Source organism: Symphodus melops (genome assembly GCF_947650265.1).
Source record: "Symphodus melops genome assembly, chromosome: 9".
NCBI classification, from domain to species: Eukaryota; Metazoa; Chordata; class Actinopteri; order Labriformes; family Labridae; genus Symphodus; species Symphodus melops.
This window is the reverse complement of record NC_136699.1, coordinates 12,206,495-12,225,901: the sequence shown is the minus strand read 5'-3', so window position 1 is coordinate 12,225,901 and position 19,407 is coordinate 12,206,495. Positions and strand designations below refer to the sequence as shown.

General features: G+C 42.1%; 2 protein-coding genes across 2 annotated transcripts; both read right to left on the bottom strand.

Moving 5' to 3' along the window:
* Positions 1–567: 567 nt before the first annotated feature.
* Positions 568–14,980, bottom strand: LOC306829426 (uncharacterized protein; the record flags this gene model as incomplete). The annotated part of the gene is made up of 10 exons (XM_079352468.1): positions 12,510–14,980; positions 10,804–10,907; positions 10,090–10,203; positions 9,344–9,762; positions 9,087–9,301; positions 8,582–8,840; positions 5,345–5,500; positions 5,088–5,302; positions 4,583–4,841; positions 568–3,213 (listed from the first exon to the last, which is right to left on the bottom strand). The coding sequence occupies exons 1-10, from the start codon at positions 14,960–14,962 to the stop codon at positions 568–570; spliced, it is 6,840 nt and encodes a 2,279-aa protein (XP_079208594.1). The 5' UTR covers positions 14,963–14,980.
* Positions 14,981–15,813: 833 nt separating this feature from the next.
* Positions 15,814–19,384, bottom strand: LOC306829424 (protocadherin gamma-A12-like; the record flags this gene model as incomplete). Its single annotated transcript, XM_079352466.1, has 2 exons — positions 16,618–19,384; positions 15,814–15,822 (listed from the first exon to the last, which is right to left on the bottom strand). The coding sequence occupies exons 1-2, from the start codon at positions 19,000–19,002 to the stop codon at positions 15,814–15,816; spliced, it is 2,394 nt and encodes a 797-aa protein (XP_079208592.1). The 5' UTR covers positions 19,003–19,384.
* Positions 19,385–19,407: the final 23 nt, after the last annotated feature.

The window sequence follows — 19,407 nt, the reverse complement described above, 5'->3', positions numbered from 1 at the left end:
GCCTTTGTTTGGGGAAGAAGTAGGAAGCACAATTTAGCAATGGGGTAACAGCAGCAGTAACAAGAGAGGTAAACTAAGTCTGAACTGTATAAGAACATCTGACAGACTTCAGTACCATGGACAGCGAAACTGGCTGAACATTGAACTGTAAACGAAAAAGTCGAGAGACATTCATGTAAATTTAGAGAAGAACATATAAAATACATAATATTGTTAAGACACGTCTTTACATGCTAAGTAAATGACTATAACATTTCAAAAGAGTTTGGAAAGGGATCGTCCCTTTAAGTGTGTTAGTGCAATTTTTACAAATGGGAGAGAGGGAATAGATAGTGTGGTGGTGTGAATAAAGCAGTATTTAATCAGATTGTTTATTTTATAAAGGCTTTACTGTTTGGGCAAAAAGTCGTCAAGTAAAAATGGATCAACAACAAAAATACCAGATCTAGATTCTTCAAGATCCAACGTATATTGTTGTTGTTTAATTCAAAATGAAGTGCAGGCACAAAAACATATCAATAAAAATGTTAAACAATGAACGCTTGAATACACCTCGAATGCAAGTTGTCATATGAAACATGTTCCTACCTCAGGAGAGTCATCACAGTCTCCAAAAACATTAGCAAAGTCTGTAGGACTTTTCCTCAGAGTCTGGTCAGCAGGCAGTGTGTTGTCATTGTAAGAGGACACAAACTTAAAGTCACTGGTTCGAGACCCTGTCGTCAGGTAGGCGTCATAGTTGTAAGCGCTGCGTAAAGTCCCTGTGCCGTCAACATCTGCGTAATTAGGAGGCAGATAAGCGCTGGGGATGGCGACTGCTCCGTCAAACAACAGTCTGGGCTTTCTCCTGCGACAAAACCTCACACCCAGGATGATGATGATGAAGGTCAGAAAAAAGGTGGACACACACACCAGCGTGATGATCAGATAAGAGGTCAGTTTGGAGTTCTTCTCGTCATAAGAAATGTCCTTCAGTTCTGGCACCTCAGCCAAGTTATCAGAGATCAGTAAATACATGGAACAGGTGGCAGACAGAGAGGACTGTCCGTTATCTTTCACTGACACAATAAGGTTCTGTTTCATGCTGTCAGTCTCAGAAATGTCCCGCTGGGTCCTGATCTCTCCACTGTGGACACCAATAGTGAAAAGACCCGGATCACTGGATTTCACTATATGATAGGACAGCCAGGCGTTCTGTCCGGAGTCCGCGTCCACCGCGATCACTTTGGACACCAGAGAGCCTCCGTGTGCAGCTTTGGGGACCAGCTCGGTCATGAAGGAGTTGCCCTCCGGGGAGGGGTACAGTATCTGAGGAGAGTTGTCATTCACATCTGAAATGAACACACTCACGGTCACGTTGCTGCTGAGCGGAGGAGAACCGTTGTCTCTGGCCATCACGTGCACCTTAAAGCTCCTGAACTGTTCATAATCAAACGACCTCACAGCGTGGATCACCCCCGTGTCTCCGTTCACTGACACATAGGAGGACACCGGGGCACCGTTCACCTCACCGGATAACAGAGAATAAATCACTGTACCGTTCTGTCTCCAGTCGGGGTCTCGAGCACTAACGGAACATAAAGTGGAGCCAGGTTTGTTATTTTCACTCACATATGCGCTGTACGACTGTTCCTCAAACACAGGTGGGTTGTCGTTGATGTCTGCTACAGACAACTGAACAGTTTTAGAGGAGGACAGAGGTGGAGAGCCCTCGTCTGTGGCAGTGATTGTAATGTTGTAATCAGACACTAATTCACGGTCCAGCTGTCCTGTGCTCACCACAGAATAATAGTTCTTAATAGAAGGAACCAACTTAAAAGGGACATTTTGCTGAATGTAGCAGCGCACCTGTCCGTTAGTCTCAGAGTCTCTATCCTGCACGTTGATGATGCCCACCTCTGTACCAGGAGGGGAATCTTCTGGTATGGAATTAGTCAGGGACGTAATAGACGTAAGAGGGGCGTTATCATTGACATCTGTAATATCAATCATTAAAGTAGAGGATGATACTAAACCAAGACCATCCTTGGCTGTAATTTGCATTTCATATACAGACAACACCTCATAGTCTATTGATCCACTTACTTTCACTTCCCCGGTGGTCTGATCAAGAGAAAAAACGCTACTTTCATCTGATATGTGATCGAATTCATACGTCACTTCTCCATTTACTCCCTCATCTGCGTCAGTAGCGCTGACGGTGACCACCACAGTATCTAAAGGGGAGTTTTCAGGCAGACTGGCTTTATAGACGGCCTGACTGAACACTGGGGCGTTATCATTAGCATCCAGTACAGTGACGTGAATGGCTGCAGTGCCGGATCTCGGAGGTGTTCCTCCGTCCGTTGCAATGAGCACTATTGTTAGCTCCCGCTGTTGTTCTCTATCGAGCTCTTTCTCGAGCACTAATTCACTGTACTTACCCCCTCCGAGTTTTGCAATAACATTTAATCTGAAGTTTTCGTTTGCCTCGATACTGTAGCCCTGAATAGCGTTCGTGCCTATGTCTGCATCGTGGGCCTCATCTAGACGGTAGCGACTTCCCTTCCCTGCCGATTCACTGATCTCATAGGTTTTAGCACTCTTTTTAAACTGTGGTGAATTATCATTGACATCTTGGACATGAATATTGACTCGGTGCAGCTCTAACGGATTCTCTAGGACAAGTTCTTGTTTTAAAATGCAAGATGCCTTTTTGCCACAAAGCCCTTCTCTGTCTATCCTGTCGGCAACAATGATTTCTCCAGTACTCAGATTAATGTCACAATACCGTTTGCTGTTTCCGTCTGCATTTATGCGAGCTTTTCGAGCAGTCAGTTTGCCCAGTTCAAGTCCCAAATCTTTAGCTAGATTTCCAACAACTGAGCCGCGTTTCATCTCCTCTGGTAGAGAATATGTCACATCTCCACATACGGTTTGCAGTGCAAGAAAAAACACTCCCCAAGAGGTAACCAGGCCAGGCACGGAAAATGCTTTGTCTCCCATTTTCCTGAAAAAGCAGTTCCTTATAAACAAAAAGCCAAGATATATAAATGATATGACCGACCGGAATCCTTTTTGAAAAGCAACTGAAGTCCAAATGTAAGAGGAAAAATGAAATGCGCTGAGGAAAACACCGACCAATCTCACGGCCCTTATAAATGTGTAAGCGTGAAGGATAGCGTGATGTATCGTCACTAAGTAAAGCTGGCAGACAGCGACCCTTTGAGCAAATTGCAGGTATTACAAACAAATTGGAGTTTGATGGTGAGAGTCAAGAACAGCTAACCGAGTTTACATTCAGGTCCAAGCGTTTACAAACAACTTAGATTTACTTTTTAGTTGTAAATGCGGATGTGTATCAACCTCGGGAAACAGACGTTTTCCTGAACAGCAATGACAGCAGTAGTAGTCTGTGTAGGGCTGGAAGAGGTTTCAGCACCATGGAGAGAGCCTTACTGATCAAGAGCCATAGGTAAGATGAGGAACAAAATAAAAAAGTAACTCATTAATGACTTTGTTGTGTCTTCAGAGTATAGGAAAATATTCCTTGTGGTGACAAATCAAGAAAGGAATAAACGGCGAATATGTAAATGTTGGAATATAACGGACACAATTACAGATCATATGACCTGAAAAGGGCTGAGAAATAAGATGGATCTTATGAACAACACTATGATTAGTAAATTCTAATTACTAGATATTGAGGTCTTTTTCGATCCTGTGCATGGGAACTGCAGAGGACTGACTTTACGCAAAACACTGTTAAAGCAAACATTAACCTAAACAGTGTAAGTGTTTTAATACCACAGAAACAAAGAATGCTGTGCAATCGTGTACCTTTTGCTTGTTCATTAAATCATTATGAGGGCTCAATTAACATTCCAGAGCAAAGTCTGGTAAGAGTGAGTAAAACAGTGACTTTGATTAAAAGGATTACAATGTTAACTAAAGAATCACAATTGTCACATGTAGGGTTCCATATCTGTGACACTAAATGACCCTGAAAAAAGATCATCCCATATACAGTATGTATACTCTCTAAGGAAATATAGAATTGCGATATGCCTAAACAGGCACATATGACAAGGCTTGGTGTATTTAACATATAGAGATTTACATGAGAGTATAAAAAGAAAGAGAGGGCAATCCCTAACATGTCTAGTTCAGCAACTAACGAATAGGAAATCATGTACAAGTGAGGTAACCACCTTTAATTTGAACAACAAAAGGATTAAGAAAGTCCATTAAAAGTATCAAGTCAATCAATTAAACTTGTCCTCTGAGTCAAATCACCAGCAAATATGTTACAAGAACATTAAAGATGTCATAAGAATTCATCCCAAAGGAAGAGAAGCAAAGAGCTTAAAATGCAATTACCATAAATAGAGCATTGTAAAAGAAACGTCAGATTAAAATGGGGGAACAGATTTAAAAAAAGGCAAGTTTGAAGTCAATTAAAATGTAAACTTTGCGTTAATTAAACCAATGAAGAAGTTCTTTAAACGTGATGATCAATGTACATCATTTTCTAACAGGTTGACTAACAAAAACATGAAAACAAAGTGAATAGAAAAAAACTGTGACAATCACAGATTCCTACCTCAGGAGAATCATCACAGTCTCCAAACACATCAGCAAAGTCTGTAGGACTTTTCCTCAGAGTCTGGTCAGCAGGCAGTGTGTTGTCATTGTAAGAGGACACAAACTTAAAGTCACTGGTTCGAGACCCTGTCGTCAGGTAGGCGTCATAGTTGTAAGCGCTGCGTAAAGTCCCTGTGCCGTCAACATCTGCGTAATTAGGAGGCAGATAAGCGCTGGGGATGGCGACTGCTCCGTCAAACAACAGTCTGGGCTTTCTCCTGTGACAAAACCTCACACCCAGGATGATGATGATGAAGGTCAGAAAAAAGGTGGACACACACACCAGCGCGATGATCAGATAAGAGGTCAGTTTGGAGTTCTTCTCGTCATAAGAAATGTCCTTCAGTTCTGGCACCTCAGCCAAGTTATCAGAGATCAGTAAATACATGGAACAGGTGGCAGACAGAGAGGGCTGTCCGTTATCTTTCACTGACACAATAAGGTTCTGTTTCATGCTGTCAGACTCAGAAATGTCCCGCTGGGTCCTGATCTCTCCGCTGTGGACACCTATAGTGAAAAGACCCGGATCAGTGGATTTCACTATATAATAGGACAGCCAGGCGTTCTGTCCGGAGTCCGCGTCCACTGCTATCACTTTGGACACCAGAGAGCCTCCGTGTGCAGCTTTGGGGACCAGCTCGGTCATGAAGGAGTTGCCCTCCGGGGAGGGGTACAGTATCTGAGGAGAGTTGTCATTCACATCTGATATGAACACACTCACGGTCACGTTGCTGCTGAGCGGAGGAGAACCGTTGTCTCTGGCCATCACGTGCACCTTAAAGCTCCTGAACTGTTCATAATCAAACGACCTCACAGCGTGGATCACCCCCGTGTCTCCGTTCACTGACACATAGGAGGACACCGGGGCACCGTTCACCTCACCGGATAGCAGAGAATAAATCACTGTACCGTTCTGTCTCCAGTCGGGGTCTCGAGCACTAACGGAACATAAAGTGGAGCCAGGTTTGTTATTTTCACTCACATATGCGCTGTACGACTGTTCCTCAAACACAGGTATGTTGTCGTTGATGTCTGCTACAGATAACTGAACAGTTTTATAGGAGGACAGAGGTGGAGAGCCCTCGTCAGTGGCAGTGATTGTAATGTTGTAATCAGACACTAGTTCACGGTCCAGCTGTCCTGTGCTCACCACAGAATAATAGTTTTTAATAGAAGGAACCAACTTAAAAGGGACATTTTGCTGAATGGAGCAGCGCACCTGTCGGTTAGTCTGAGAGTCTCTATCCTGCACATTAATGATGCCCACCTCTGTACCAGGTGACACGTTCTCAGGAATGGGGTTAGTCAGTGATTTTAAATATATTACTGGAGCGTTATCATTCATGTCAATAATATCAATGACTAAAGTTGCGTATGACGCCAATCCTAACCCATCTTTAGCACTAATCTGCAATTCATATGACGATTCTTTTTCATAATCAATAGATCCAGCCACCTTAATCTCTCCTGTTTTAGAATTCAGGGAGAAAACTTGGTTTTCATCTGAAACATCGTCAAATCCATAAGTTATTTCACCATTTAAACCTTCGTCTGCATCAGTAGCACTCACTGTGAGAACCACAGTATCTAAAGGAGAGTTTTCAGGCAGACTGGCTTTATAGACGGCCTGACTGAACACTGGTACATTATCATTAGCATCCAGTACAGTGACGTGAATGACTACAGTCCCTGATCTCCGAGGAGAGCCTCCATCAAATGCAGTGAGCAACAACATGAGCTCTTTTTTGTCCTCTCTGTCTAATTCCTTGTCTAAAACTAATTCACCATATTTTCGGCCACTTCCCTTTGTCTGGACATTTAATTTGAAATGGTCATTCTGCTGTAAAGAATATCCTTGAACAGAATTTTCTCCAATATCTCCATCGTGTGCCTCATCCAGTAAAAAACGCGCACCCTTAACTGCACTTTCATGGATATCAAATGTAAGCGACTCTTCCTTAAACTGAGGTGAATTGTCGTTGATATCTTGAACGCGGATATTAATACGGTGCACCTCTAAAGGATTTTCCAGAACGAGTTCCTGTTTCACAACACACGATGCTCGTTTCGCACAAAGCCCTTCTCTGTCAATCCTTTCTTGTACGATCAAGTCTCCTGTGTTGAGATTCACCCCGCAGTACTTCACACTGTTATCCTCGGTGTCAATGCGAGCCTTCCGAGCAGACAGTCTGCCAGATTCAAGTCCCAGATCCTTCGCGATATTTCCAATTACAGATCCACGTTTCATCTCCTCCGGGATAGAGTAGCTCACATCTCCATAAACGAAGAAGGCCAGAAAAATAACAGCAAGGCCGAAAAACAGCGTGAAGCTGCTGTATCCCATTGTTATTGCCAAAAAGATTAGCCACAAATAATTATTGACTGCAGATCAAACTCTGTGAAGAAATATTTCCTTTGAGCAATAAAAAACAAGAATCCAACACAAAGCGGGTTTTGCAACTGCGGTACAAAAGCAGAGTCAAGCTTTTCAATGGATGAGACAGAAGGGTGGAGAATGATCGAGGCTTCACGTTTGCTAGTACACACTGACACCATGAGTATATATGTAGGCATAACAGCAAGACGGAAAAAAAATTCATCTAATGTTTCGGAAAAATACCTATTTCATGCTCCATATAAACAAAAACAGATTTATTCCAACTATGTCTCGGAAAGACAAACATTGACTATTTTGGATTTCCAATAAAAATGAAGTGATTTACTTCATGATGAAAATGCAGCACTTACTACTATTCGGTGATGCTTCATCACGAAATTCACTGACTTCATGGCTTATGAATAAAAAATTAACACATTTGTCCCGTTGACACAAATCAATTTTATCTCCATAGCCTACATGGTCTATCATAACCAACCTCATTCCACTCGCAGATCACATTACAAAGGTTCAATATTCAGTCTCATCATATTGCTATGCCATGCAGTCCAAGTGCAATAAATTGCGAGTATCATTTAAATTAATAAAGTTATAAACCACAATATAGATAAGACACCTCATCTGACACAGCTTGAAAAAACCCACTAAAAATCTACTCTTTCAGAAGACAAGTTGCATGAAAAATGTAATGAAACCCAAATCAAAGAAGGGAAACGGTAACGATTTCATGAAAAACAGGTAAACTTTCTCGTCAAAGCATCAGAAACTCATAAGACTTTAACACCGGGGACCGACAAGCATCTAGAAAGCTTTCCCCTTGCTTACATTATGAAGATATTAAACAAGCAATGACGGCAATGGGACAACAGCAGCAAAAGAGAAAGAGGTAAGATATATCAAAAATGTACCAGAACGTCATACGGAGTTCAGCACCAAGGACAGTGACACTTTAAATTGTCGCGAAAAAAGAACCGAGAGATGAGGGAATAACAGTTTCATAAATAACAAAATAGAACAACATTTTTCAAACTTGCCAAATAGTTGACAGTATAAATGTATTTAACAGACATTATAGAGAGCTAAAACATGTATCTGTGTCTGCGTCTCTTGTGGAGGGGAAAGATGTGATGGGACGTAAATGTAACTCCAACTGTTCGACGTTACAAAGGAAATCTTGAAAACAATGACAGCCAAAGATGGCTGTGATTATTTGCTGCATATTCTTTGAGAAATATCTGATGAAAAACTGTAAGAAAAAAGCGAAATGATTATGAAGACTACAAATCCAGCAGAAGTCAAGCAAAAAAATGTTTCATTAAACTAGGTAACTAAATATATTCAAAAAGCTTGATGTTTGGGCATTAAGATTTCAAGTAGGAACAGATCAAGAAAGATACTATCAGATGAAGCTGGAATCTACGCTCAACAAAAATCCAGCTCCAAGAATCCTTTTTAAACTTAAAACATACAATTTCAAAATGTACAAGCGTCAGTAAAGAACAACAAAAGCAAATGTAACAAATGATGCTTAAAAAAGGCAAGCTTGGAACATGTTCCTACCTCAGGAGAATCATCACAGTCTCCAAAAACATCAGCAAAGTCTGTTGGACTTTTCCTCAGAGTCTGGTCAGCAGGCAGTGTGTTGTCATTGTAAGAGGACACAAACTTAAAGTCACTGGTTCGAGATCCTGTCGTCAGGTAGGCGTCATAGTTGTAAGCGCTGCGTAAAGTCCCTGTGCCGTCAACATCTGCGTAATTAGGAGGCAGATAAGCGCTGGGGATGGCGACTGCTGCGTCAAACAACAGTCTGGGCTTTCTCCTGCGACAAAACCTCACACCCAGGATGATGATGATGAAGGTCAGAAAAAAGGTGGACACACACACCAGCGCGATGATCAGATAAGAGGTCAGTTTGGAGTTCTTCTCGTCATAAGAAATGTCCTTCAGTTCCGGCACCTCAGCCAAGTTATCAGAGATCAGTAAATACATGGAACAGGTGGCAGACAGAGAGGGCTGTCCGTTATCTTTCACTGACACAATAAGGTTCTGTTTCATGCTGTCAGACTCAGAAATGTCCCGCTGGGTCCTGATCTCTCCACTGTGGACACCAATAGTGAAAAGACCCGGATCAGTGGATTTCACTATATAATAGGACAGCCAGGCGTTCTGTCCGGAGTCCGCGTCCACCGCGATCACTTTGGACACCAGAGAGCCTCCGTGTGCAGCTTTGGGGACCAGCTCGGTCATGAAGGAGTTGCCCTCCGGGGAGGGGTACAGTATCTGAGGAGAGTTGTCATTCACATCTGATATGAACACACTCACGGTCACGTTGCTGCTGAGCGGAGGAGAACCGTTGTCTCTGGCCATCACGTGCACCTTAAAGCTCCTGAACTGTTCATAATCAAACGACCTCACAGCGTGGATCACCCCCGTGTCTCCGTTCACTGACACATAGGAGGACACCGGGGCACCGTTCACCTCACCGGATAACAGAGAATAAATCACTGTACCGTTCTGTCTCCAGTCGGGGTCTCGAGCACTAACGGAACATAAAGTGGAGCCAGGTTTGTTATTTTCACTCACATATGCGCTGTACGACTGTTCCTCAAACACAGGTGGGTTGTCGTTGATGTCTGCTACAGATAACTGAACACTTTTAGAGGAGGACAGAGGTGGAGAGCCCTCGTCTGTGGCAGTGATTGTAATGTTGTAATCAGACACTAATTCACGGTCCAGCTGTCCTGTGCTCACCACAGAATAATAGTTTTTAATAGAAGGAACCAACTTAAAAGGGACATTTTGCTGAATGTAGCAGCGCACCTGTCCGTTAGTCTCAGAGTCTCTATCCTGCACGTTAATGATGCCCACCTCTGTACCAGGTGACACGTTTTCAGGTATGGGATTAGTCAGTGATTTCAGGTATATAACTGGAGCATTGTCATTCACATCAGTGATATCAATCATTACTTTAGAATCAGAAGAAAGCCCATAACCATCTTTGGCATCGATTCGCATTTCATATTTCGAACTACTCTCGAAATCAAGCGCCCCTTTGACTTTTATCTCACCAGTTTTACTGTTCAGTGAGAAAATCTTTTTAGCCCTTTCTGAGATTCGGCTAAAATCATACGTCACATCCCCGTTGACGCCTTCGTCTGCATCTGTGGCACTTATTGTGACGACTACAGTATCAAGGGCAGAATTTTCAGGTAGAGTCGCTTTGTAAACCGCCTGGTCAAACACAGGGGCATTATCATTAGCGTCCAAAACACTCACATGTATATTAACTGTGCCTGACCTTTGTGGATTGCCACCATCAACAGCAATCAGAAGAAGATTTAAATCATTTTCTTTTTCACGGTCCAGCTCTCTGTCCAAAACCAACTCGACATTTTTGGAACCATCGGTGTCGTCTCGAACAGATAATACAAAGTGTTCATTGTTTTGCAAACTATATTGTTGAACAGTATTTTTTCCGACGTCCGCGTCGTGTGCTTCATTAAGTCGATATCTAGCTCCTTTGTCGGCAGATTCACTTATCTCCAGCTTAATAACTTCCCTTGGAAAAGCAGGTGGATTGTCGTTTACATCCTGAATGAGAAGTGCAATGCGATGAACCTCTAAGGGATTTTCTAGTACCAATTCAAATTTAAGCATGCACGAAACCTTCTCCCCACACAGTTCCTCTCTGTCAATCCTTTCCTTAATGAGAAAATTCCCAGTTTTTAGATCAATATCGCAGTAATGCTGATCGCTTTCCTCGGTATTAATACGGGGTTTACGAGTAAGCATAGTCGCTGTTTCCAGGCCGAGGTCCCTGGCAATATTTCCAACAATGGATCCTGGCCTCATCTCCTCCGGCACAGAATAGCTGAGGTCTGCATTGCTGGTGCGGACGAAGACAAAAAGACCGTATAGAAACATCAACGAAGAGTGTCCATTTAGGTCCATATTTCCAACCGAAAGAGTAACCGATCATTAAGTTGTAGCCTACGTCTCTTGGATGTAAATAAAACCCAATGCTGAAATGAATGTACGCGACGTTTTGACAATGACAGCTCTGGAGAAAAGCCTACGATAACTCCCTTTGCTGTGGGTGGAGAAACAATCTTCCTCACATCCGCGAGTGAGCAGCGACGCCGTGAGTGTATTTGGAACATTGCAAAACTAGCTACAACTGGCTCTCACATATGACCCTATAGCTTCCAACATCAAGACTGATAATCTACACGTAATGTTTTCACGTAAAGGGAAAATACTTAACTGGGAAGTTTAGGAATTGGTGAAATGTGCGTTTAAAGAGAAAACACAATTCAGCACCATGGACAGCGTTTGAACTTAATCATAAACCCAGAGAATTCCCTTGCTCAAGACATGCACAAGAACGTAATGACAAATCAAGGACATTAAAAATATGTGATTAAGGAAAATGTCACAATCTTTTCAGAATTTAAATTGCCAAACGTATTCTAGCATTTTGACAAAAGCATTTGAATTTATTTTTTTTAATGAATTCAGTGTAGAACAGAGCCTATATGTTTACTGTTAATTATTCGCTTGTCAACAACAAACAGTGGACTCACTAAACTTGGGCATTATTTGAAGGAGACACAAATACGTATCGTAATGTCCACATTAACAAATTGGCCTTAATTTTGTTTTCAATTACGATAATGTAAGACGTGATCAAATCTGATAACAGTCGTTCACAATGCATTACAGTTCCTGTATATACATGTTGTTTCTTGCGTATATGCAGAGTTGGTCGAAATTTTATTTCTAAAGAAAACCAATAAGAACTGATTCTAATTTCATGTTTGCTACTTCAACGTTTAAGCACATCACTAGAAAAAGTTGGTCATATCTTAAAGAAAGCGAACAACTCAATAAGTGGAGTGCAGTCACTCATTCTAAAATGCAATTGTTAATACACAACTGAAAGCTGGTGGTGTAAGTAAAGAACGACAGAAACATCTTTACAAGAAAAGCTTGTAATATGATCAGGGTGTCCTTTAACAAGTGTTTAAATACAACATAATGACAAGAGCGTCCAATGATAGCACACTTCACTCAGAAGTAAGAAAATACAGATAATACTTTCTTTACGAGCAAACAATGATGAGAACGGTATGGATTGTCATAATGCATTGGACGAAAGGCCTCACATCCGAGCAGCTACGGAACAAAAATATATTTAAAAAAAAGATCAAGTCAAAAAACCCAATAGGCCATGATGATATCTTAAAAAATATGGCAGCACATTAATCAAAATTACTGCATAGATATGACCTAACACTACTCTGCCTGCAATGGTTCAAAGTATGATTGAAATGTGTAACTACTGGACAGTAACTAATGATTGTAAATACACAGATTTGGGAAAATCTGGAAAAAAATTGAAGTCGATTAAACTGTAAACTCTGCCTCATGTAAACCAAAGAACAAAGTAGTCAATCAAAAGTCATGACTAATGTGTTTCATAGTTTACCTGGTTGAGTAACAAAAATGTGAATAAAGAGTGAAAAACAGAAAACTGTAACTGTCAAATGTTCCTACCTCAGGAGAATCATCACAGTCTCCAAAAACATCAGCAAAGTCTGTCGGGCTTTTCCTCAGAGTCTGGTCAGCAGGCAGTGTGTTGTCATTGTAAGATGACACAAACTTAAAGTCACTGGTTCGAGACCCTGTCGTTAGGTAGGCGTCATAGTTGTAAGCGCTGCGTAAAGTCCCTGTGCCGTCAACATCTGCGTAATTAGGAGGCAGATAAGCGCTGGGGATGGCGACTGCTCCGTCAAACAACAGTCTGGGCTTTCTCCTGCGACAAAACCTCACACCCAGGATGATGATGATGAAGGTCAGAAAAAAGGTGGAAACACACACCAGCGCGATGATCAGATAAGAGGTCAGTTTGGAGTTCTTCTCGTCATAAGAAATGTCCTTCAGTTCTGGCACCTCAGCCAAGTTATCAGAGATCAGTAAATACATGGAACAGGTGGCAGACAGAGACGGCTGTCCGTTATCTTTCACTGACACAATAAGGTTCTGTTTCATGCTGTCAGACTCAGAAATGTCCCGCTGGGTCCTGATCTCTCCACTGTGGACACCAATAGTGAAAAGACCCGGATCAGTGGATTTCACTATATAATAGGACAGCCAGGCGTTCTGTCCGGAGTCCGCGTCCACCGCTATCACTTTGGACACCAGAGAGCCTCCGTGTGCAGCTTTGGGGACCAGCTCGGTCATGAAGGAGTTGCCCTCCGGGGAGGGGTACAGTATCTGAGGAGAGTTGTCATTCACATCTGAAATGAACACACTCACGGTCACGTTGCTGCGGAGCGGAGGAGAACCGTTGTCTCTGGCCATCACGTGCACCTTAAAGCTCCGGAACTGTTCATAATCAAACGACCTCACAGCGTGGATCACCCCCGTGTCTCCGTTCACTGACACATAGGAGGACACCGGGGCACCGTTCACCTCACCGGATAACAGAGAATAAATCACTGTACCGTTCTGTCTCCAGTCGGGGTCTCGAGCACTAACGGAACATAAAGTGGAGCCAGGTTTGATATTTTCACTCACATATGCGCTGTACGACTGTTCCTCAAACACAGGTGGGTTGTCGTTGATGTCTGCTACAGACAACTGAACAGTTTTAGAGGAGGACAGAGGTGGAGAGCCCTCGTCTGTGGCAGTGATTGTAATGTTGTAATCAGACACTAGTTCACGGTCCAGCTGTCCTGTGCTCACCACAGAATAATAGTTTTTAATAGAAGGAACCAACTTGAAAGGGACATTTTGCTGAATGGAGCAGCGCACCTGTCCGTTACTCTCGGAGTCTCTATCCTGCACGTTAATGATGCCAACCTCTGTACCAGGTGACACGTTCTCAAGTATGGGGTTAATCAGTGATTTTAGATAAATTACTGGAGCATTGTCATTCACATCAGTAACATCTATTATGACTTTGGCGTAAGATGTTAGTCCTAAACCATCTTTAGCTTCCACCCGTATTTCAAAAGAACTACTCTCCTCAAAGTCAATCCAACCAGTTAATTTAATTTCTCCAGCTTTAGGATCAATTGAAAACACATTTACCTCGTCATCAGGCATGTGACCAAAGTCATACGTCACATCTCCATTAACTCCTTCATCCGCGTCTGTAGCACTTACTTCCATCACAATGGTATCTGGAGGAGAGTTTTCAGGTAGACTGGCTTTATAGATGGCCTGACTGAATACGGGGGCGTTATCATTAGCATCCAGTACAGTGACGTGTATGACTACAGTACCTGATCTCTGAGGAGAGCCTCCATCTAAAGCTGTGAGGAGCAAGTCTATATCCTTCTGTTTCTCTCGATCAAGTTTGTTATCTAGCACGAGTTCAACCCTATTGTTGTCCACTGATAAGATGAAATTCTCATTCTTTTGGAGGTTGTACCTTTGAACAGCATTTTGACCTATATCTGCGTCATGGGCCTCCTCGATAGAAAAGCGATTTCCCTTCTCAGCCGACTCTCTTATTTCCATCTCAATCAAACTCTTTTTGAATTTAGGCGAGTTGTCGTTAACATCTTCAACATGAATGCTAACACGATGAAGCTCCAGAGGATTCTGTAATACCAGATCTACTTTAACAACACACGAAGGTTTCTTGCCACAAAGGCTTTCTCTGTCCATTCTCTCCGATGTGATCAAATCTCCGGTATTCAGATTGATGTCACAGTACCTTTTCCGAGTTCCCTCAAAATCCAAACGGGCCTGTCGAGCAACAAAGGTCCTCAGATCAAGACCGAGATCTTTGGCTACATTTCCAATAACAGACCCGCGTTTCATCTCTTCCGGAACAGAATAACTCAAGTCTCCATTAACGAGGTGCAGCGTTACAAAGAAGGAGCTGAAGAAGAAGATCGGACGAAGCGGTGAAAATCCTTTGTCTGTCATCCTGACACAAAAGGCGCCTTCAGTATTTGAAACTTCCTCTCTAGAGCGATTTAACACATTTATCCCACAAAAAACTCAAAGACTCAATACTGCAAATGATGCCTGAGTGCTCATAAGGCTGTTTGCGGATTCAACCCCTGGAAAAATCCAACTGATAGTCATACGGTGTCAGTGGGTGGACTCGTACTTGTTAAGTTTCTGTCAGCCAATAGCGACACCATGAGCCGATTTTTATCCCTACACTGTTATGTTGGGACCTTTTCTGCACACAGTCCATAAAAATAACGACGACATATCAACTGAAATACAGAAGTCCTGTACACAATATTTTTGAATTGATAATTGTAAGAGATACAATCTGTGAAGATGACGGAGAATACGATGAGAACATGTTATCTTGTCCTCTATACTTTACAACAAACTCAATTTTAATGTCAACACTTCACGTCATGATCAAGAAGGTAGCTTGCAGCTGAAGTTTAATAAAGATGCGATATTCAGCGCCATGGACAGCGTTAGGAGAAAAGTCATTTCAATTGCTTTTTTAAAGGTTGGAACACATCTAAAAAATCTTCAGTCAGAAGTTTAAGGACTCAAATAATCCTCATGTGTTTGAAAATATGAACAGCAAAATGTCTTAAAATGTGAAGAGTTATTGTTCTTTTTGGAAACAAAACATAATATATTATTCTACCTCTATTTAACAAGTAAAAGACAAATTCAAAAATAATTAAGAGAATCTTTATAATATAGAACTTTTTTTTATTGTTTAGTTGGATGTCACTCACAAATAGAAAGTTTAATATATAAGACAAGAAATTACAAACTTTAGGTTTTTCTCCTCCATTGGGTCAATCAATCTGAGGGGAGAGAGTGTGGAAGAGAACATAAAAACTTCTGTCATGCTAGTTTATTAATTTTGATCTTATACTAAAGTCTGCACTTTCATTTTCTAATCATGGGTGCATTTTCTCAATAGATTTTATTATTTGCCTGACCCAGCAACATATGTACAAATAGCCATGTATAAAATTTAGACGCAATCTCTACCAATGGATGAATTGCTAAAAACTTTGTCATGTAATACGTGTTGTCTGGCACAAGCTACATTTTCATTTCCTAGAAAACAAGCGTAATAGTTATTACATGTCTTGACAAAGCTAATTCAATTTTAAGGGAGAAGAATAGAAGGTCTCCATCAAAGTCAAAGTTTTCTGAGAAAAAAAGAGGCGGCAGAAACAATTCACTGGTATGTGTCTACCGACAGATTCTAGTTTCCAAAGGAATAACCATTTTTTTCAATTCCAGAAAGTCAATGTCCATGTGTACAACCACTTAATCAAATGTTTTAATTACTACTTGGAAAGAGATAATGTGTACCTTAAGGAAGATAGATCCAAGAACAGAGTCTATCTAAAACTGCTATTCACAACAGAATAGAATGAACACAACTTCAACACATTGAAGAGAAACAATTATGACAACACCAACAACAAAGACATCAACGAAGAATTTCAATGTGTCTTATACTTTTGATAATCATTTAAAACAAAGTGAAGAAACATTGCTGTTGCCAAAATCAAGAAATAAAAAGATGACCAGGCAAGCCAAACTTATTCAAATGAAACAATTAACCGACTATAAAAAGGTCCTACCTCTGGTGAAGAATCGAGGTCTTCAAAAGGGTCAGGAAAGTCTGTCGGACTTTTCCTCAGAGTCTGCTCAGCAGGCAGTGTGTTGTCATTGTAAGAGGACACAAACTTAAAGTCACTGGTTCGAGACCCTGTCGTCAGGTAGGCGTCATAGTTGTAAGCGCTGCGTAAAGTCCCTGTGCAGTCAACATCTGCGTAATTAGGAGGCAGATAAGCGCTGGGGATGGCGACTGCTCCGTCAAACAACAGTCTGGGCTTTCTCCTGCGACAAAACCTCACACCCAGGATGATGATGATGAAGGTCAGGAAAAAGGTGGACACACACACCAGCGCGATGATCAGATAAGAGGTCAGTTTGGAGTTCTTCTCGTCATAAGAAATGTCCTTCAGTTCTGGCACCTCAGCCAAGTTATCAGAGATCAGTAAATACATGGAACAGGTGGCAGACAGAGAGGGCTGTCCGTTATCTTTCACTGACACAACAAGGTTCTGTTTCATGCTGTCAGACTCAGAAATGTCCCGCTGGGTCCTGATCTCTCCACTGTGGACACCAATAGTGAAAAGACCCGGATCAGTGGATTTCACTATATGATAGGACAGCCAGGCGTTCTGTCCGGAGTCCGCGTCCACCGCGATCACTTTGGACACCAGAGAGCCTCCGTGTGCAGCTTTGGGGACCAGCTCCGTCATGAAGGAGTTGCCCTCCGGCGAGGGGTACAGTATCTGAGGAGAGTTGTCATTCACATCTGAAATGAACACACTCACGGTCACGTTGCTGCTGAGCGGAGGAGAACCGTTGTCTCTGGCCATAACGTGCACCTTAAAGCTCCTGAACTGTTCATAATCAAACGACCTCACAGCGTGGATCACCCCCGTGTCTCCGTTCACTGACACATAGGAGGACACCGGGGCACCGTTCACCTCACCAGATAACAGAGAATAAATCACTGTACCGTTCTGTCTCCAGTCGGGGTCTCGAGCACTAACGGAACATAAAGTGGAGCCAGGTTTGTTATTTTCACTCACATATGCGCTGTACGACTGTTCCTCAAACACAGGTGGGTTGTCGTTGATGTCTGCTACAGATAACTGAACACTTTTAGAGGAGGACAGAGGTGGAGACCCCTCGTCTGTGGCAGTGATTGTAATGTTGTAATCAGACACTAGTTCACGGTCCAGTTGTCCTGTGCTCACCACAGAATAATAGTTTTTAATAGAAGGAACCAACTTAAAAGGGACATTTTGCTGAATGGAGCAGCGCACCTGTCCGTTACTCTCAGAGTCTCTATCCTGCACGTTAATGATGCCCACCTCTGTACCAGGTGACACGTTTTCAGGTATGGGATTAGTCAGTGATTTTAGATATATTACTGGAGCATTGTCATTCACATCAGTGACATCGATTATAATTTTGGCGTAAGATGTTAGTCCTAAACCATCTTTAGCTTTTATTCTCATTTCAAAAGAACTACTCTCCTCAAAGTCAATCAAGCCAGTTACTTTGATTTCTCCAGTTTTAGAATCAATTGAAAACAAATTTACATCCAAATCAGACACGTGACCAAAGTCATACGTCACATCTCCATTAACTCCTTCATCCGCATCTGTAGCACTTACTTTCATCACAATGGTATCTGGAGGAGAGTTTTCAGGTAGACTGGCTTTATAGACGGCCTGACTGAACACTGGGGCGTTATCATTAGCATCCAGTACAGTGACGTGTATGACTACAGTACCTGATCTCTGAGGAGAGCCTCCATCTAAAGCTGTGAGGAGCAAGTCTATATCCTTCTGTTTCTCGCGATCAAGTTTGTTATCTAGCACGAGTTCAACCCTATTGTTGTCCACTGATAGTATGAAATGCTCATTCTTTTGGAGGTTGTACCTTTGAACAGCATTTTGACCTATATCTGCGTCATGGGCCTCCTCGATAGAAAAGCGATTTCCCTTCTCAGCCGACTCTCTTATTTCCATCTCAATCAAATTCTCGGTGAATTGCGGCGCGTTGTCGTTAACATCTTGAACGTGAATGCTAACACGATGAAGCTCCAGAGGATTTTCTAAAACCAGATCTACTTTAACAACACACGAGGGTTTCTTGCCACAAAGGCTTTCTCTGTCCATTCTCTCCGATGTGATCAAATCTCCGGTATTCAGATTGATGTCACAGTACCTTTTCCGAGTTCCCTCAAAATCCAAACGGGCCTGTCGAGAAGATAATGTTCTGCGATCAAGGCCGAGATCTTTGGCTACATTTCCAATAACAGACCCGCGTTTCATCTCTTCCGGAATAGAATAACTCAAGTCTCCATTAACGAGGTGCAGCGTTACAAAGAAGGAGGTGAAGAAAAAGATCGGACCAAGCGTTGTAAATCCTTTGTTTCCCATTTTCAAAAGAAAATCGACTTCCTTTCTCCTAACCTATTATACACTGGTTATACTTCCCCGTGAATTCAAATATATGTCTTTAAATGTTCTGAATCAAAACGTTTGCATCCGCGTTCACGATAAATAATGACCGACTAGGTCCCAGTTCCCTTTGGAAATATGCAACTGCTTGCTATATGCAGAAGCAATGGGTGGAGAGGCATGTGCCTGATTTCTGTCAGCCAACAGCGACACCAACAGTCACTCTTTTTCTTGACACTGGTGTAAAATCTACTACACACCCTCAAAAACCACAGGGAAACAAAGAACCCCCGTTAAGATACACCGTTTATACGTGATTTTTTTAAACAGGTGTCTCGTTCCTTCAATCACCAAAGGATTGGAGATGATCATCCCAGTTCAGTT